General features: G+C 32.5%; 2 protein-coding genes across 2 annotated transcripts; one reads left to right on the plus strand and one right to left on the minus strand.

The window, feature by feature from the left end:
- The first annotated feature begins 3,274 nt into the window (after positions 1-3,274).
- Positions 3,275-4,980, plus strand: LOC100782615 (uncharacterized). The gene is made up of 2 exons (XM_003539741.5): positions 3,275-3,569; positions 3,728-4,980. Exons 1-2 carry the CDS (start codon positions 3,516-3,518, stop codon positions 4,400-4,402), a joined length of 729 nt encoding a protein of 242 aa, XP_003539789.1. The 5' UTR covers positions 3,275-3,515; the 3' UTR covers positions 4,403-4,980.
- A 1,870-nt stretch (positions 4,981-6,850) lies between these two features.
- Positions 6,851-14,617, minus strand: LOC100783155 (DNA ligase 1). The gene is made up of 17 exons (XM_003539742.5): positions 13,658-14,617; positions 13,443-13,559; positions 12,352-12,453; positions 12,159-12,275; positions 11,620-11,850; positions 11,448-11,542; positions 11,159-11,246; positions 10,617-10,748; positions 9,499-9,611; positions 9,032-9,133; positions 8,891-8,952; positions 8,663-8,734; positions 8,499-8,572; positions 8,357-8,413; positions 7,631-7,708; positions 7,411-7,488; positions 6,851-7,313 (listed from the first exon to the last, which is right to left on the minus strand). Exons 1-17 carry the CDS (start codon positions 14,396-14,398, stop codon positions 7,242-7,244), a joined length of 2,331 nt encoding a protein of 776 aa, XP_003539790.1. The 5' UTR covers positions 14,399-14,617; the 3' UTR covers positions 6,851-7,241.
- Between the last annotated feature and the right edge of the window lie 4,002 nt (positions 14,618-18,619).

The following is an 18,619-nucleotide window of genomic DNA, read 5'->3' on the forward strand; positions in this document are numbered from 1 at the left end:
AAGTTCAAAAAGATGTTCAAAGAGATTCAAAGGTTGTAAAAGTATATCTTAAAAAGTTTTTGAAATGCAAGTCAAGGTCTTGCTTTTATAGACTCTTCATGTCTGGTCAAGAAAAATCATTTGAAGAGTTATAACCTTAAGAAAAACCTGAAAACCATTGGAAGAGTTACATCTCTTGATTTTTATTCAAAACTTGTCACTGGTAATCGATTACCAAAATCATGTAATCGATTACACAAAGCATTTTATGAAAAGATGTGACTCTTCACAATTGAATTTGAATTTCAATGTTCATATACACTGGTAATCGATTACCAATATATTATAATCGATTACATCATTTAAAAAACAATTGGAACGTTGCAAATTCAGTTAAAAGCTTTTGAAATCAAACTTTGTCACTGATAATCGATTGCAAGAATCGATTACCTTGCAATCGATTACCATAGAGTAAAAACTCTGGTAACTTAAAAAATTTTGAGAAATTCTTTTGAAAAACAAAATTGTGCTATGTTTATTTTTAAATAAAATGAGGTAACCCTTTTATTTGATCCAAAACAAAATAAGTCATCATATGTCTTAAAAATATCTCAAACTTTATTCTCTTGTAATTTAGGTAAAGAAGAAAAATCAAAGTGAGGCACTCATGTCGATGGAACCAATTAATTGAAATCGTGCAGTAAAATACAAAATAAATAAATGTTTGGATTTACTGCACGAAGCAACCCACGTGTAATGAAAATGAAAAGGGTAAGTTCGCTTAGCCAAAAATGGCCATGCATGCATAGAAAGAGAGAGTTTAAGTTACTTGCCCTAGGGGTAAGGATTAAGTGAGACTCGTAGACTTCCCGATGGATTCAAATTACTGTCGTAAAATAACTTCATCTCAGTCAAAAGCCAGCCAAGTTTGAAAAGTAATATTAACACGTTCATTTATTAATTTATGTTGGGGGATAAGATCATTTTGAAAATAACTGTATTTTTAAAAAAAATATTCCATTTGAATCTAATTAATCTCGTTTTGATTAAGAGGTTTTATCTTTTATTTTTACGAAACTAAAACAATTAGGAAAACATTAAACGTACACCTCATTTTTCTATATATGTGTAGGAGAAAAACAAAAAAAATATAGAAAGGGAGAAAATTGATATAGTGTGTAATAGTAAACCAACAAGTTGTTAAGGGTAGAATTAAACTTAATCGTGTAATTTTTTGTTTGAATCTTGAATGATGAAAACAAAGTAAATTGAAGAAAATATTTCATTAAAGGTAGTCATCAATCTATTGGATACTCATAATATCGTGATAATAAAAAAAAAACATGTAATAGTAAACGAAGAAAGTTAGATTAAAAAAAAGATAGAAGAGAAGATTGATGTACGAATACAATAATCCAAACAATTAATATTTTGGCATTCTATGAAGTTTCAAATTATTGTAAATTAATAAATTTATACAATTATAACATTGAATACGATTAAATCTAAAAGATCTTGATGACTCCTGCCCTTAGACTCACCTAAGTTGAAAATTCTGGGAGACTCGCGACTCCTTAATTTTCTAGTTACATGAGAAATTTATATTTTAAAAAAAATCATTTTGTTATAATTGAACTTTTCAAGGGACATGTCACGTCCAGCTCTTCATTTTTGTTATTATTGTTACTTTATAGTTGAAAGGTTATCACTGTTTTATACGGTATCTTTCTTAGATTTTCTTGATCAATAGCATGCAAAGATGCCGGAAAAGCCAAGCAATAGACCTGGAGAGGACTTGTCTAACAGTGGGAGGTTAAAGAGAGTTTTTTTTAATAACAAATTTGTACAAAAATTTTGATAATTATGAGAGACATAATTAAGAAGAGAAAAAAAAGAAAATTAAGACAAGATAAGTAATATAATAAAGGGAAATATTATAAAAGTTTGTTATATAAATAATATAACTAAAAAAAAAAGTAAACAGACAACCGGTTGCTTGGTCCTGCTTTTTGTTGCTTATTTTGGCTATCGTCCAGCATACATACAAACTATTAAAATCATAACGTAGAGAACAACTAAATCATACATTACATACAGTTCAGTTGAATTTAAAATTTTATATTAATCAAATTTAGATCATATATTGAGACTATTATTCCTTGTCTCTCCGACATTTCCTAATGCAAAAGTTCCGTTAAACAGGCGAAAGATGCTTGCCATATAAAAATATTACTGTCTTGACTATTCCTTCTTTTTTTTTTTAAAGAAGATTTTGACTATTCCCTTAGTACTTAATTAATTAGGATGAAGAATTCATAGTTAATAATAATCACACGAATCTCTTTTGTCTAATAATAATGATTGTTCCTCTAATAAAAATAGACTACAATTTTAAGGGAACTCTATCTGTAATGATTAATGAATACTAAAAAATTGTAATTATTATTTTAAAAAAGATTTCACTTAATTCCTATTATTTCTACTTAAGGATTGATCTCAGATTTACATTATTCACAGGCAAAATATATGTCTGTATTAGAAATATATTTCTCAGTAATATACCCTTTATTTTTTAAACAATTATTAATAGATGGAATTTCTATAAATTCTATTAAATAATTTAAGTTTTTTAATAATATAATTCACATAGATTTTTACTTGAACATAAAGATAATGTTACAAAAATATCAAAAGATATTTATTATTATTTTTAGAAAATTAAATCCCACTCAAAAAATTAAAAAAAATCTTCTTATTAATATACTCAAAGAAGAAGAAAAAGAGAGAGAGATAAATTCATCATAATGCATCAATTAAAGAGGAAATTTTAAAATTCCAACTCCTAATATTACAAATAAATTAATTAAAAAAGACAATTTACTTTCATTATGTTTCATATTTCATATTTATTGGATATGTTTGTGTATAAGTGTTTTTTTAATTAGAAGTTTGCCTCAATATAATAATAAGTTTTCGAGATACAATTCATCTCATTTTTAAAATAAAAAAAATGTATTTTTTTTAATCTTAAACTCTAGATATCTTTCAGTAAAGTTAATAACTAATTTATCAAGATACTAATATCTATTTAAAGCATTAATTTTGTTTCTAAACATACACTTGTGAGATTTGATCAAATTTATTATCATAATCTAAAGAGATAAAATTATTTATCAATCATGTTAAATAACTTTAAAATAAAACTTACAAAAGTAGTATCCATCCAATATATGACGGAACTAACCAGATGTTATAAGATGCATCATACAGTGATAACCATAGGGCATAGGGGGGCGTAGGATTTGGGCACAGTTTAGCTTTTGTCTTTTATTTTTTTGTGCTTTTTATTTTCCAACCCACACAGTAACTTGGACTACTTCTTATAAAAAGACTTCAACCCTCCCCCAAACCCCCCTAACTCTCTCTCTACTTTTAATCGTTCCCTTCATTCACTCCCCTTTCACTTTTTCCCTTCCAACAACACAAATTTTTTGTTCATTTCATACTAATTGTCATTAATTTTGAGACCCAAAAACATGGACAGCCAACGAAGTCCTCTTCTTAGTTGGGCTTTCTACTGCCACGGCAAGGTAACTAACTAACTACCCAAGCTTTTCTTTTTTACCTTAAAATCTGTTTCCATTGATTGAAGCTGCTTAGTTGAACATTTTAGTTATAAAAAGTGTGTGATGTAATGACCCTTATGGACTAATTGTTGATTAATCACATAACTTTGATGTGGGCACAGTCGATGGAGGAGCTGAAGCAGTCTCTGATGTACACTACCCTTGAGCTGGAACAAACAAGAGCAACTGTCCAAGAAGAGCTAAGAAAAAGAGACGATCAGCTTCTCACCCTAAAGGAGCTTCTCAACAAAGTCATAAGAGAAAGAGATGAAGCTCAAGAGAAATGCCAGAGACTAGTGTTGGAGAAAATGGTTTTTCAGCACCAAACCGCACCTGCTTCTGGAGTTTCCAGCATTGAGGACGAGCCAAGAAGGGGAATTAATGACTCCTCCAACAATGGCCTCTCTTCATCAGATTGTGAAGAAAGCATTGTTTCCTCTCCAGTTATGGAGCATTTGCCACCACAACAGCAACAGTTGCCAGAGTCAATGATTGAGCTAATCTCACCAGATAAACCGTTGCCAGAAAAGGGTAAGCTTTTGCAAGCAGTGATGAAAGCTGGTCCTTTGCTGCAGACACTGCTTCTTGCAGGACCACTTCCTCAATGGAGACACCCTCCACCCCCTCTTGAGTCCTTTGAGATTCCACCTGTCACCATTCCTTCACCACCACAACCACAACTTCCTCATCAAGATTCCTTCACCTCGAACTGTGGGAGAGTCAGTAGGAAAAGGGTTTTCTGTGAGGGCACTGATTCCCCCACACAGAACAAGTTCCAAAGGATTGTACTCCACTGACAACTACTACTATTGTTACTGAGTCAGCTTTATTTATTATCCTTTTAGTTTTTCATTTATAATATGTTTTAAAGGTTAGGTGTTCGATTCGACTGATCTAGCATATGTACAGTGGTTTTTGTTTTAACTTGGTGGAAGGAAAAGAACTTGAAGGGAAGAAAAAGAAAATGGTTGATTTTGGGTTTCTGCTGGTGATGTTTTGGTGGATGAAGGATTTGTCCTTGGCTGGCATTTTTGCCCTTCTCACATTTTCCTTTTGTTTCGTGTGAAGTGAAAGGGTCACTGAAATTGTAATGTAACTAGGATACTACTGTAGTGCAGTAAGTAATATGAGTGTGTGTGTGTGAGAGAGAGATTGATGTATTAGATCACATCAACAATTAAGGGGATGGGTGATTTGGGTGTGTAGTCGTTGGGGTTGGGGTTGGGGGGATGGTGTGGCCAACCACCAAGAGCGACGGCCACGAGTTCTGTGTGTCGGGTTAGGTGGACCCACAAATCAGAATCAGGATCTATTACTGGTGTGGTGTATGATTATATTAAGCTTTATTAGACAAGTTATCATTATTCACTTCTAATCATATTTCTTCTCTCTTTTTCTAATAACTAAAGTAAAAAAAAAAAAAAAAACCTCTTCTTTTAGTTTTATGTATGTATGTATCTGCTCCCACTCAATCAGTCTGTTTATGATTCCATTAAATATTTCTTCCTTCAAAGAGGCACAAGAGCAGTTAATTTTGACCATTACCAATACATCTCTATGTTACCTTACCATGTTCCATGAAAGCATAGCAACGAAAGCAAAAATCATCCACTCAACCAACAAATGAAGCATGCCAAATTATGTATCTAAAGTTGAATCATATTGTACCCCAAAAATGATTTTTTTATAAATAACCAAAAAGTTGTTGTCTACAATCTTTAAACAACTGTTGTTGTCATTGGCATAACAAAAAAAGCTTATCCCTCTCCTCTAACTCCAATTCATGGTTATACCATTTCTCTTAGTGCGATTGTTATTTTAGAAAACCCTTTAAGTTATCAAAACTACCATTATTTGGGACCAAATATGAAATTTCCAAGATCCGAGAGAAGGATGTCAGCATCACAGTTGATATACTAAGTGTAGCCGTGTTCTATAACAGTGGTATGTTACACGCTCAAGGTGACAGTGTCAAGGGTAGGTAAAAGGAGGTCACATGGACAGTCTTCTCCAAAGCAGACAAGTGCATGCAGAGGCTGCACATCTTTGCCTAAATGTAGTGCGTACTACACGTAATTTCCAAATGTAAACTTTACCCAGCAATTTACACTGTTCCTATTCAAGAACCCAAGATTTTCTGTTTTTTTTTATCAATGAAGGTTAGTTATTAATTTTTATTAATAAAAGAATTTAAACTTTGATCTCTTTCCTCTTCTCTTCATCCTACACCACTAAGTCAATCTTATTTCTCTCATTTTCTGGCATTTTGACCTCTCTTGTGAGGTTAGCCCAATTGCTTTGTTAATCGACAAATTAAAATAGAAATGTAAAACTCTCATACAGCTAGCTATGTGTGTAATTAAACATTACATCAATGTATCCTTGGCAGTGACGGCAACAAGGAAGTCCTAGAAAACACGCTAAGCCTCTTCTGAACGGTGAACACAGGCTGCACAAATGACGCAACTCATGCCTTACAAGACAAGAGACATCGAAGCTTAGGTCAATATTAGGCCGAATAAGCCGAATTTAAACAACTCAATGGACAAAAAGATAGTTTTTAACCGATTAAAACCCAGGCCCATAATTATATATAACAGAATTAATTATTTTATAAGATAAGAACGTCGTACTGAAAATCACATTACAAATCCATAAACTTACTCTTACGAATTACAAATTCATAAGCTTATTCTTATGGATTATGAATTCGTATGTTTATTAACAAAGATACTTTTAAAATTTACAATAATTTGCTGAGTATACTAGAAAAATACTGGATGCACAAAGTAATTATCCAGACTAATTAGACAAATGAAAATATCAAAAGACAGGTCTTTGAATTTTCAAAGTTTAAACCTATGGCACAACCCATTAAAAGTAGGGTAAAAAAAATCAAAGAGAAGTAAGAAACGAAAACTAGTTTGGACCTATTGCATAACCTTTAACTGGGATCCAAGTGAAAAGGGTTTATACGGGGGCTTATTCCAAAGAACAGAACGCGGAGGCTTGAAGAAGATGAAACACTTGCTTGACTAAGATTGTCATACCGCGTTCAAAACATTAGGCAGATCTCACTGCACGGCAATCATTGAACCCAGTCCTTAGTTTTCTCTAAAAAGTTTATCTGGCTCTTAGGAAGATTCACCCATGATTGAAATAATATTTAATGTTATCTTCTGAGTCAGGTCCATGGAATTAGAATTAGATATTAGAAACAGCGACATCTACAGTTAGAAAGCAACTTCAACACAACAATTTTACTATTGGATACCGAAAGATAAAAGCTCTCTCACAACACAACCATCATTTGACACATGGACTAATATTGAGATCCATTAACGCGAAAAATATTTAAAACTGTTTTCGTCGATGCTATCAGGCCTTAACTACTGCATCATGTTACAAAGAACAAACGTCTACTTCTGAAAAATTGTCTAATTAACATGGTTTAAGCGCAAATGTCTACTTTTTGGACCCTCCATGAGCTTCTTCCACGTTGTACACCGAACCTTCAATCATGTAGAAAAAGCAGTTATGCTCTCTGACCTATGCTTGAAGGTAAAGAATTCGCATTTGCATCAGCAAAAATTACTGAGATTTTATAGCTCAGCATGAGAAACAGAATTTTTTCACTCAATCATCATCTTCATCGTCATTTTGGTTGTTCGTGTGATTGTGTTTTTGAGCCTTATACATTTCAGCAACCTGAAAGGCAAGCAAGTAAAGCATAATTTTGATTTCCCATTGCTCTTTTTTCAATACAGTGTCATATTTTTGTCAGATAATGAAGATTGTACTTTACCTGCTCAGATGATGAGGCCTGTTCAGGAGCTTTGTCAGGCCTGACTCGAAGTAGTCGTGGAAATCGTAGAGATATGCCCTTTATAACAAAATGTACAAGTGCCACCAAAAAAGTTAAATGCAGCTATTATTAACAAATAAACAATGTTAAAGGGCAGAATTCAGAGTGAAAAAAGGAAAACTTGCGTGACATTTACACTCCAATTCATTTGTTTTATTACCTTGTTCGGATCTACTATGCCCACTGCAGCACGGTGAACAGGGCTAATGGTCAGGTCGGCAGCTTTCACCTCCCACACCTGGATGAAATAAGGTAACATATAACTAAGTAAATATCTTTGCTACAACGATCATAATGCAATTTTGTCGGGATAAAAATATATAAATGAAAAGGCATTGGCAAAAAATCATGTCAACTCCTCTAGATCTTTCACCTCCTCTTTAAAAATTGAATTGCCATAAATCATAATATGATAGGGGAAATATGGTTAAGCACTTTGTATCATAAGCTTACTACACTGGTCCCAGGAATTATACAAAAGAAAATGATCACAATGTTAGTTAGCTGCATCCATTATCCTCCACACTGTAATTAGCAATACATTTCCAAGGACACTCATTAAAAACTAGAAGGCAATGTCAAAAAAAAGGTTGATGGACATCATATAAATCCCCAGCCAATATAACCACTCGTTCACATTTCAGCCATGATCGAGTGGCATCAAACCATGATAGTATTCCCATCAGTATGAAAATTCTTCCATTGAAGTAATAGGAAATTCAAAACAAGGGCACAGTAATACCAGTAAGAGGCATTAGAAGATAACTCATTAATGATAGTACAGTTTTTTTTACGATCAGAGCATTAATGATATGATAGTACATTAAAGAACAGAATTGGAAAAGAAAATAATGAAATTGCCAAGAAAAGTCAAGATAATTCTCACCTCACTGGCTTCAAACCAGACATCAGGATTTATTGTTTCTCCAAATCTATAGTATGCCTGAAATCAAAGAGCATGTTTAAATTAATTTATAAAATATTAAGCAGGATTCAGAAAAGGTTAAGAGTGAACAAGAGGCAGGAACCTTTGGTTTGGGAATCACTTTAGAACGAAGACTAGAAGAACGTTCTTCAAGCACAGCTTCAGAGAATCCCGTTCCTATCCACCGTATCAAGAAGATTACGAGAAAGAATCAAGTTTAACAAACAAATAAACTGACCAGTGACTTTACAAAATGAAAATACTCACCTATCTTGCAAATACTTTGAAATTCTTCATTATCATTGTCATAGCAAGCAAGGAGGAAGGCACCATAAACTCCTACAAGACATGCCATCATTTCATTTCAAACTACTTTGAGCTAAAGGTTTACAGTAGCAGTATATATAAAATCCCTAGGGCATAGCCTTGTTTATGCATATGATGTTAAGAGATAAGTAACATAGGCATCATCACCACATTAAAGAGCATGATCACCTGTACGTTTCCCACGACCGTGGAAAGCAGCAATAGGTACCAAATCTAGTGAGTCCCCTATACTGCAAATTAGAGCCAATGAGTAAATAGAAATCCATTAAGATTAAAAAGAATTAAGAAATATGAATGTCACGTCCTTACCTGTCCATATAATCTTTCTTCAGTTTTAGCCAGTTGAGTGATCGCTTGGAAGGTTCATATGTAGCATCCTCATTTAATGTTTTAATAATTAATCCCTCACAACTACATATCAAGAGAAGAGCCAAATATCAACGACAAAATTTCTCATTCAAATTATTGCAAGAAAACCAAAGTTGGAAACAGATGTGAATGTTAGATAAACAATTAAAGTGTGTTTGTTTTGCCTGTTTCCCACTTTCTAAACAAAGCACATTCAACATAAATCCTTGTCTCACATGTCATTCACGTTCAACATGATTGAACAGCAAATCAAACACACATATCAAATGCTTTTAGTAATGAGGCAATCACATTAACATAACTTAAAGAGTATAAATATATTATGCTGAAATGATGTATAGTTTTAAACTCAAACGATGAAATTTCTATCTACAATGAATATAAATTAACTAGAAGAATCAGTAGACCTAGCACCAACAGCTTGGTCAAGAAAATTCTGTATTTCCTCAACATCATTTGATGTTATTGTTGTTGCAAACTGAAGAAATCCGGGTTCTTCCTCAAAAGAGGCATAGAGATGCTGCAGAGAGAAAACCAGATATTCATCAATATGTAGTTCTTACTTCTTATATAAAACCCGTAATTCATGGGAGATAACAATGCATAAATTCAATGAATAATTACTTCTGAAAACTAAAATTTGATAATCAGAAGAAAAAAAAAGAGATCAATTGGCCTCCCTACCAAATTGAAATATTTTAAAAACCCAATCCCTTGAGTTCCCCAACTAGGAATTATTGCATTTCAATTTGAAACAAATATTAGATTGACTACTAACCAAAAGGCCATAAGCTACAGCTATCAGTCAGTGCTTAAACCTTTCAAGTTAGCAGCACCAACACAAGTGACACAATGAACAATCAATTAAACTCTAACCCACCTAGGTGTTGCTCGCACAACACAATATGTTGGCCCAAAGCCAACAATCTTACAATCCCCTTTCCAGTTCAGCCTCATACAGTTCACCATTTCAGAAATATAACTCCTAAACTCAGCCTGATAGCACTTGCTTACCATTGAATTAAAAGACTACAGCGCAATCTTACAACAATCCACCTAGGCCTTGTCAAGGCAAGATGCTGACCCAAAACCTTAACTCAGCACATCTTTTTTTTTTTTGCTCAGTAAAAATAGATAATATATATTAATTGAGTACCAGAGGTACTAAATTACAGATATTGGATTGCCCAAGTCAATGGTTCCAAAACAGACTAAAATGGAGTCGGGAGTGGAACCACAGTTGGGCTACCCCAGATTTGAGCAAACTATAATTAGTCTAAATATTACTGTTACATGAACCCTGCTGAAATGTTACTAGACCATTGGTTAAAATGCATGGAAAAATCCTTCTCTAAATTCTGCAACCATGTCCAAAGTAAGAAGACTGGATCTTGAAAATTTTATCTTAAAAACTGGATTAGCTTTTAGGTTTGCAACTTTCATTCATCTCTATCAAGGACTTAGCTACTTAATAAAGAAAACAATAAAATAAAACTATTGGCAGAGCAAAGACAAAAGTTGGTACCTCTCTACGGACTCTCAGGTTTTCCTGAAGAAGTGCTTGGCCATTAAGATACAACAAATCAAAAGCAAATATGCAAACACCAACCGTTATATCTTCAATTTCTACATTCTTGCGAGCCCGAGTACTAAGCATCTGTCAATAGCATAAACATGTTCTTGAAAGAGTCAAAAAAGATTTTAAATTCTGAGTCCTGTATAACAAGACTTTGGATAGGATAAATGCAAGTACAGTAAATGTGATAAGGTGTAATTTCCCATTTTCAAGGGATATAATCATATAGATAAGCAGATAACTACCTCTGACACATTTCATCTCTTCTATACATCAGTTAAAAAAAAACCATTTCTTTTCTTTCAATGTCTAAAATCTCAACTCCTCACACAAAATATCAGAAATAGAAAACTTGCCTCATCGAGATAGGTAAGACAACACAAGCATAACAAACAAAAGAACTTAATTTTAATCATCTGCCAGTATAAAAAGGTTTCTACACTATCACTAAATGATGTGTTGACACCTAAAAAAAACAGCAATAAGATTACCTGGAAAGAACGGATCTTCTGTGTTGAACGATCATATGCAACAATTTCACAATCAAGAATAAATGATGATACAGTTGGTTTCTTTAACCTGTTCACTGACAGCATATATCAGAAACTATGGAGTTGAAAGTTGCTCTAGGAAGCAAAAAATGGTGTATTTATCTCAAATAATCACCAGCCATTTAAGAGTGTTCTCTAAATGTAGCTTCTTGGTAAGGAAGTGTCCATAACAAACACAGAAAGACTGAACCAGACCTCAAATATAATATTCCTAATACAGTTTTTTTACCTTGAAACAGCGGCAACAACATCAGGAAACTTCCCAGTATTCCGTTCTGCATTTCTACTGTAAATCTCAACTGATCCATTCTCCAGGTAATGTATCTGTTTCAATACAGCTAATGTTATTGCACATAATAAGTATCATGTTTCTGATGGAAAATTTGACCATGTAGTATCACCTGGGCACGCTCTCCGTCATATTTGTATTCACAGGTAAACTCCACATCCTGGAATTTATTTAGAATTTCAGATACACCCTTTGTTGCCTTTGATAGCATAGGTCCAATTGGAACACCAGGAGTAAAATTACATTTCTTTGGAAGCATCCATAGACCCTCTGTAAGCAGTGCAGATATTATTTTGTCATAGTCAGGAAGTACAGAATAGACTTGTTTAACAATCTCTGAAGCCTGATGCAAAATGAAACCAGAAATAAATAAATAAAATATAATAGGAAAGGAAATATAATGAATTACTACCGCCTAAAGTTTCCTAAAATGCAGAATAGGGAAAAGGTTGGTGGTATCTTAACATGAAATCACTGATGCCCATTTCGGCTGCAGCAGCAGCAGCAGCACCCCATCCCCAATGCTTAGTGCTGAAGCACTTTCAAATATTTAAAACCCAGCGCACATATTGCCACTCAACCTGGCCTCACTAAGCTGTTTAAACCAATTCACTCTGTACCACATTTCCCACTTCAATCAGGATAGCTTACCTCTTCTAAAGGAGACTGAATATCAGGAGGCGGTTTAGAGTGTTCTTCAGTGTATACTGCAGCTTGGCCCAATGCAGCTAAGAGAGTTTTCTCAGCATAGCCAATTCGCAACTTTGTCTAGAAAACAAGACCAAGATGCAATTAACAAGAAGTAAGTCCACCATAACATTTCAATAAAAATTATAATTTCAACCTGTAGCAAACGGATTAGATATTGAGGTTCACAGTCAGTTGCAGCAACAAGAAGTGCCTTGATATGATTCTTTTTCTTCTCTTGACTTTCTTTCCCAGATTCCTGTAGACATTTATTTAGAAATAAAGACAATGTACCAGCAAAATTTAACAATATTCAGCTCTATACAAAAAACTGTTTCAAATCCCAACACAAAATAATCTTTTCTTCTTACAGAACATAGACCAAGCATACTAACATCCAACATACCCGCCACACAGATAACAAGGAATTTAAAGATCAAAACGAACATATAACATAGCTTTCAGCAAAAAAATATGTCCCTGCCAAATAGAAAAAATAAATAAATAAACCTCCTTCCCATGGTACAGCAAATTAAACTCCAACAAACTTCTAACAACACTATGTGATAAGGGTACCAATAACACACTCCAAGTCACCAATATCAGTTTATCTCAGAATTCATATTTGCAAATCCTTTGCTACCACCATGTGAGAATACACGAGACCTGGTTATCCCAAATCAAAGGCCCGTGGCCATGCTGTGCTTGGTTTCTTCAATCACTCAATATTGTAATGTAATATCACTATTTCAAATTAAACTCCATGTGCAAGTTGAACAACTTAGATTAAAATCAACTAGACACTAATATCAACTTATCACGTCACCTTTTGAAGAAGATAGATGAGAAAACTTATATAAAAGTTGAAGTATATAAGTAGGTTTTAAGTATGAGAGAAACTCATCTCATTTTACTTTTTTCTTTTCTTTTCTAAGTGTTTATCAAAAAGTTTATCCAAATAGGACCTAAACTTGTGAAGACAAAACTAAACACTAATATTTAAAACAACAACCACGGGCTAATTTCAATTTATGGGAGAAACTTAATACATTCTAGCTTCTTATTTTTCTTCTACTACACATACTTATTGAGAAGTTTATCAAAACAGGTCCAAACTTGTCGAGACAAAACTAGACACTAATATTTAAAACAACAAAACACAAGATTGAGGCAATGGGGATGGCAAGAAGTAATGTGAATAAGCGAACGACCCAAATGCACGATATTCAGAAATCGACGGTAACAAACCTTAGCAATAAGACGAAAAGTGTTGAAAACCTTCGTAATAGTCAATGCTTCGGGCTTAAACATCATAGGCTGCGAGGAACGGCTCTCTTTAGCAACCAAGCCCAAATCCCCTTTTTTCTGCAAACAACAAACATCTCCCTCAGTCAAATTCAACTCAACAACAAGAACGCAAGAAAGAACCAAAAATAAAATAAAAAAAGACTCAATTCAATCACCTGATACTGAGTCTTAATCCACACCTCGGTCCTTCCGTACGCCTCAGCAAGCGCCTTGACGATGGAAGCGTCGCCAATACCCAATTCCATCCCTTCGTGAGCGGGCGCAATCCGGTTCGCGGAGAGGTAAACGACCTTAACAAGATCCTCCGGCGTGGAGTACATCACAGTCCTCAGAAGATTGCAAACAATATCAGTGATGACAATTCTTCCGGATTCTTGAGAAATCATGTCGAAGGCCAAGCAGAGAAATAGAAACGGCACGGGTTGGCCCTTCTCCCATGCACTTATAGAAGCGGGATCGAAATCGGAGGGTTTCTTCTTCAGCTGCGGAGCTTGCTTCTTAAGCTCCGCGGTCTTCTCCTGCGAAAAAGAAGAAGATGACACGTGGCGGACCTTCAGCGGTTCGGGCTTAACGGCGCCTTCTTGAGGTGTAACGGTTTTGGGTGGGGAAGGAGGTTTGAGGTCGCTAGGGTTTTGTGAGGAAGAGGAGGGTGGGGTTTTGCGTTTCTTGGGGGATGAGGGTGATGATTGGGAAAGGGATTGGGATTTTTTCTTGGCGGCGGCGGCGGCGCGTGCGCCGGACATGAGGGCATCGAAGGCGGAGGGGGGCTTCGACATGGCGCGGAGAGGGACGGCGGAGGAGAGAGAAAGAGGAAAAGAGAGGAGAGAGGAAACCCTAACTGTTAGGGAGCGATGGAAGGGAAGAGGAAAGCAAGGGCGAAAATGCAATGCGAGCATGAACGATTGAATTGAGAACAGTGTGAGTGCCGGAAAAGATGTTATACAAATGGCGGGAACTTCTAATGTGAAGGTGTTTTCTTCAATAAAGGCATGTAGGGTTCTTGAAAAGGAGATGAAATTATCCAATTAAGAGTAGCATTGATAATTATTTTATCATTGTTGTTAGATTAAGCCTTCCATCCCTGCTATGTAAATCAATTTTCGTCAAGGAACACAGATGATTAATGTGAAGACTGGAGTGCGAGAGACAAAGTGGTTTTTGTTTTTGTTTTTATTTTAATGAAAATTTTTAATTTTATTAAGCTTAAATATAAACCATTAATATAATAAAGGATTGAGATGGTTATACTTTACCTGTTGCACTTTAGAGGAGTCTTTTATGATTCAATCACTTTGAGTTTTTAATTTATCAATCTAATTAGTTTTGTTCAAAACTTTAATTCATATATAATTCAATTTAATGTAATTTGGATAGATTTTTGGTTTTAATCATATTTTTTGATAAAATATTAAATAAATGGTAAGATATATAATAAATATAATAACAATTAATTTAAAATATCAAATATTTTATTTATATGTCATTATATAAGTATATTTATGCATCTTAACTTAAATAGTTAGTAAAAAATGATTTTGAATTAAATATTATTTTATAAATATATATAAGATAAATGATCATTTTATAAATATATAAAAAATATAAATATAAATATGAGTAATATTGTCATTATTGTCAAACTATAAATAAAAATATGTACATAGGTACAAGTTTATTTTAGATGAGATTGGATTGGTTTTGAAAATTAAATATCAAATTTGATCCCCTCTAACATTTTTTTTGAATTTTTTATTCATTAAGATTTTGATTTTTCCGGCTTTCATTGGATTTGATGGGTTCATGAATCCCCCTAATCCAATGTTTCTCAATATGTTGAAAAATTATATTTAACGGAAAAAATGTGTTTGATATTCATCATGGGAAAATTTCATTTGGACAAATGGCAATTATGCATGACAAGAATAATTAGTTTCTAACCCCAGTTTAAGGACATCCATATTTTTTACTTAAAGACAAAAAAAAAAATGATCAAAGAATTTCATTAGAAATCATGGAAAATATGTTGTTACACTTTTTGATAAAAAAAAAATCTAATTTTTATTCTTTAATCACTACATGACCTTGATTACCATTTTCATACATGACTTGTAGATTTAACCCTAATTGTATTAAAAATAATAATATATGTCAATCGTATGTTGATACTTATCTTGCAACTCAGTGTGTACGTTGGAGTGAATTTATTGTAGTTGGCTATGTGTGTTGTTTTCTAAGGAGAAGTTGAAAGTGAAGTTTCACTCAAATAATTTGTGTAGAAATTTAATGTAAATATTTATTATGTAAATTCTTAAGTTGAAACTTTAATTTTAATTGAAGTATAATATTACAAATATTTAAAGAGTTGTATCTACATTTTATTCTTATTGTTATATCCATTTTATCTGAAATATCAAAAATATTAATTATTTAAAATTAAACTTGATTGATGAAGACCTTGTAATATATGTAATAAGACGGAGCCAACCTTATTTATTATCGTAGTATATCAATTTTAACATTATGTTTAGCTAAATCATAAAATAAGAAAAAACAAAATTTAAATTAAAATAACTTTATAGCATAAGTAAAGGCCACACATGGTAGCACTTCATTCACTTTTTTGTCAAAATATAAATGATTTTTTTTTCATTTTTTAGTTCATAAAATGCATAATTATGTTAATTAAGGAATTATAACAAGTGTGATTTTTATTATTTGAACATTCTAATTGATAATACATCTATATATTAAACTAAAAATAAGTTTGGTCCTTCATCTTTTTACTAAATTTTTCTTTCGTACCTTATCTTTAAAAAAATATATTTTGGTCATTTTAACTCTTAAATTTGACTTGAAGTTGACATTCATAAACCATTTTATGACATAATTTTAATTTTTTTTATTAATTCAAATTATGAAGATTTTTGTGATAAGATTCACCTATAAGAAAAACTATAAAAGCTAACTAATATTTAAATCAAAAAAGTCATTGACAAGATAAAAAAAATTAGATAAAAAGTGAGTTTCACAGACAATTGAAAAACTAAAAAAATCTAAAAACATCAAATTAGAAGGCCGAATAAAGTATGGGCCTTTTTGTCCAACCCGTTATAAAATTGTTATTTCTATCTCCTGTTTTACTTTTATACCTCCCTTTTTTATTTTTAATTTTTTTCTCAAACTATCCTGTTTTCTCTAGCTGTTTTTTTTTCCAGAAAAAAATAGCCCTCTTTACTTGTTCACATCCATTTTCTAACGAGGATATTGTTGCGTTGCTTTTGCTCCTCTAGGTGATGATGATCTTTATCTCCATTGCATTGACAATTGTTTCAGTCTAATAATTCAGTGCTCTTCTTGGATTAAAGTTTTATTTTAGATAAAGTTATTGGATTAAAGTTTGGCACCCTTCCTTGAATGTGTATAGCAATTAACCCATTTTTAGATCCCTAGCTGTTGTTGCCTTCTTTCAGATCTTTGTCAGAGAGAAAGACTATGGAATTCAAAGATACCCCCAAGAAGCAAAACGAAGAATTGAATTCGGAAAAAAATATCAATAGCAAAGAATTTTCGAGAACTAGAAGGGGAGGAAAAAAGCTAATCCAAAACAATTAATGTTTTTTTATTGGCAAATTGCAACCTCTCCTTTCTCTTTTCTCTCTTTATTCTTGTTCAACCATTAAGTCAATCTTATATTTAATCCAAACAATTAAATTAATAAGGTGGATATATAGCTAAGGTTCGAGAAATAAAAAAGATGCATGGTGGATGAAATTCGGTGAACCAATCAACATAGAGTAATGAAATTGTTTCTTTAAATATATTTTTTTCTCTCACAACCTTATTCGGATTTTAAAGCGATTATAACCTGGACTTGTTTGCTCATCAAGTGATTATATCTCAATTTTCTTTAATAATAATAATAATAATAATAATAATAATAATAATAATAATAATAATAATAATAATAATAATAATAATAATAATAATAATAATAATAATAATAATAATAATAACTATGCACCGAAAAACAATATAATGATTACATAACACTCGAATGCATAATTACACACATTTTTCAAGTGTTTGATTTTTAAATTAAGTGACTACTTGAAGCCTTGAACTCATGGTGTTGGAGTGCGTTTCTCTTTCTTTTTTGGACACATCAAATCTGTTTCCAAAACACTCATAATCCCTTCTTTTTGTTTATGAACTCCAACGAAGATGATGAATATGCTTTACAACTCCGTTAATATGTGTCAGTATTCAGTGGCACTTATAAGCAGAAAATAAAACTTTGTTTCGTGATCACTTGACTAATAAGTCAGCCTTTCTTGTTAAGTTTTTCAATCTCTATAATCCGCCAGAAGTTATTATTAATTTGCTGTGATATCCAAACAAGGTTTGGTTGCCTTGATCACGAGTAGCTGCTATGAATTATGATGAATACATACCCTTCTAGTGTATGTGTCCATCTTGTGTCAAATTGAAACAAGTGAATGCACATAATAGGATATAATGACTCTCACCTATAGGCTGCTGCTGAGTGCTGAAATAAAATGAGATTTTTTTTAAAACCTTATAAATGATGTAGTTGTCTGTGGCCCCGTAAGAAAAGTGGGCTACTTGAAAGGAATAATGTTTTGAATTGATTTCTGGGACTCGATTAGGATGAGTTTTATTATGGGATTTTGATATCATTTATTATATGTGTTTTCTAATAAGTGGTTTTAGGAGAAAGTATTTATTATCTAAATAAAAAAAATTGTAAAATAAAATGTATAGTATAATTTTTTATTTTTCAATAAAAATATTTTTATTTTAATTTTCTTAATCATTATTATTAGGATACTCATTAACATTTATTTATATATAATCTTACCTCATTCCATTCATCATGATGTTAGAAAAGTTTGTAATTAGCCCGTAATAAAGATTAAAGACACATGATATATGTGTTTGTATCAAGGTTGATAATTATAAAATTTGAATTTAATTGATAGTTAAATTTGACTAAGAATGATTAAAATTTCTTTATTTTACTGTTGTTTTGAATGAACTAACGAGGATTTTAATATCATTTAAATTCTTGACCAACAGGATTAAAAAAAAAAGGAGAA

The sequence above is a fragment of the Glycine max genome, chromosome 12 (genome assembly GCF_000004515.6).
Source record: "Glycine max cultivar Williams 82 chromosome 12, Glycine_max_v4.0, whole genome shotgun sequence".
NCBI lineage: Eukaryota > Viridiplantae > Streptophyta > Magnoliopsida > Fabales > Fabaceae > Glycine > Glycine max.

Bases quoted from the DNA above. Each gene is read 5' to 3' on its own strand.
- LOC100782615 (XM_003539741.5), top strand. From the start codon at position 3,516: ATGGACAGCCAACGAAGTCCTCTTCTTAGTTGGGCTTTCTACTGCCAC. The intron at 3,570-3,727 runs GTAACTAACTAA...ATGTGGGCACAG, and splicing joins CTTTCTACTGCCACGGCAAG to TCGATGGAGGAGCTGAAGCA.
- LOC100783155 (XM_003539742.5), bottom strand. From the start codon at position 14,398: ATGCTCGCATTGCATTTTCGCCCTTGCTTTCCTCTTCCCTTCCATCGC. The intron at 8,953-9,031 runs GTAAGGACGTGA...TCTAATTTGCAG, and splicing joins AAGAAAGATTATATGGACAG to TATAGGGGACTCACTAGATT. The intron at 8,735-8,890 runs GTGATCATGCTC...CATGTCTTGTAG, and splicing joins CGGTCGTGGGAAACGTACAG to GAGTTTATGGTGCCTTCCTC.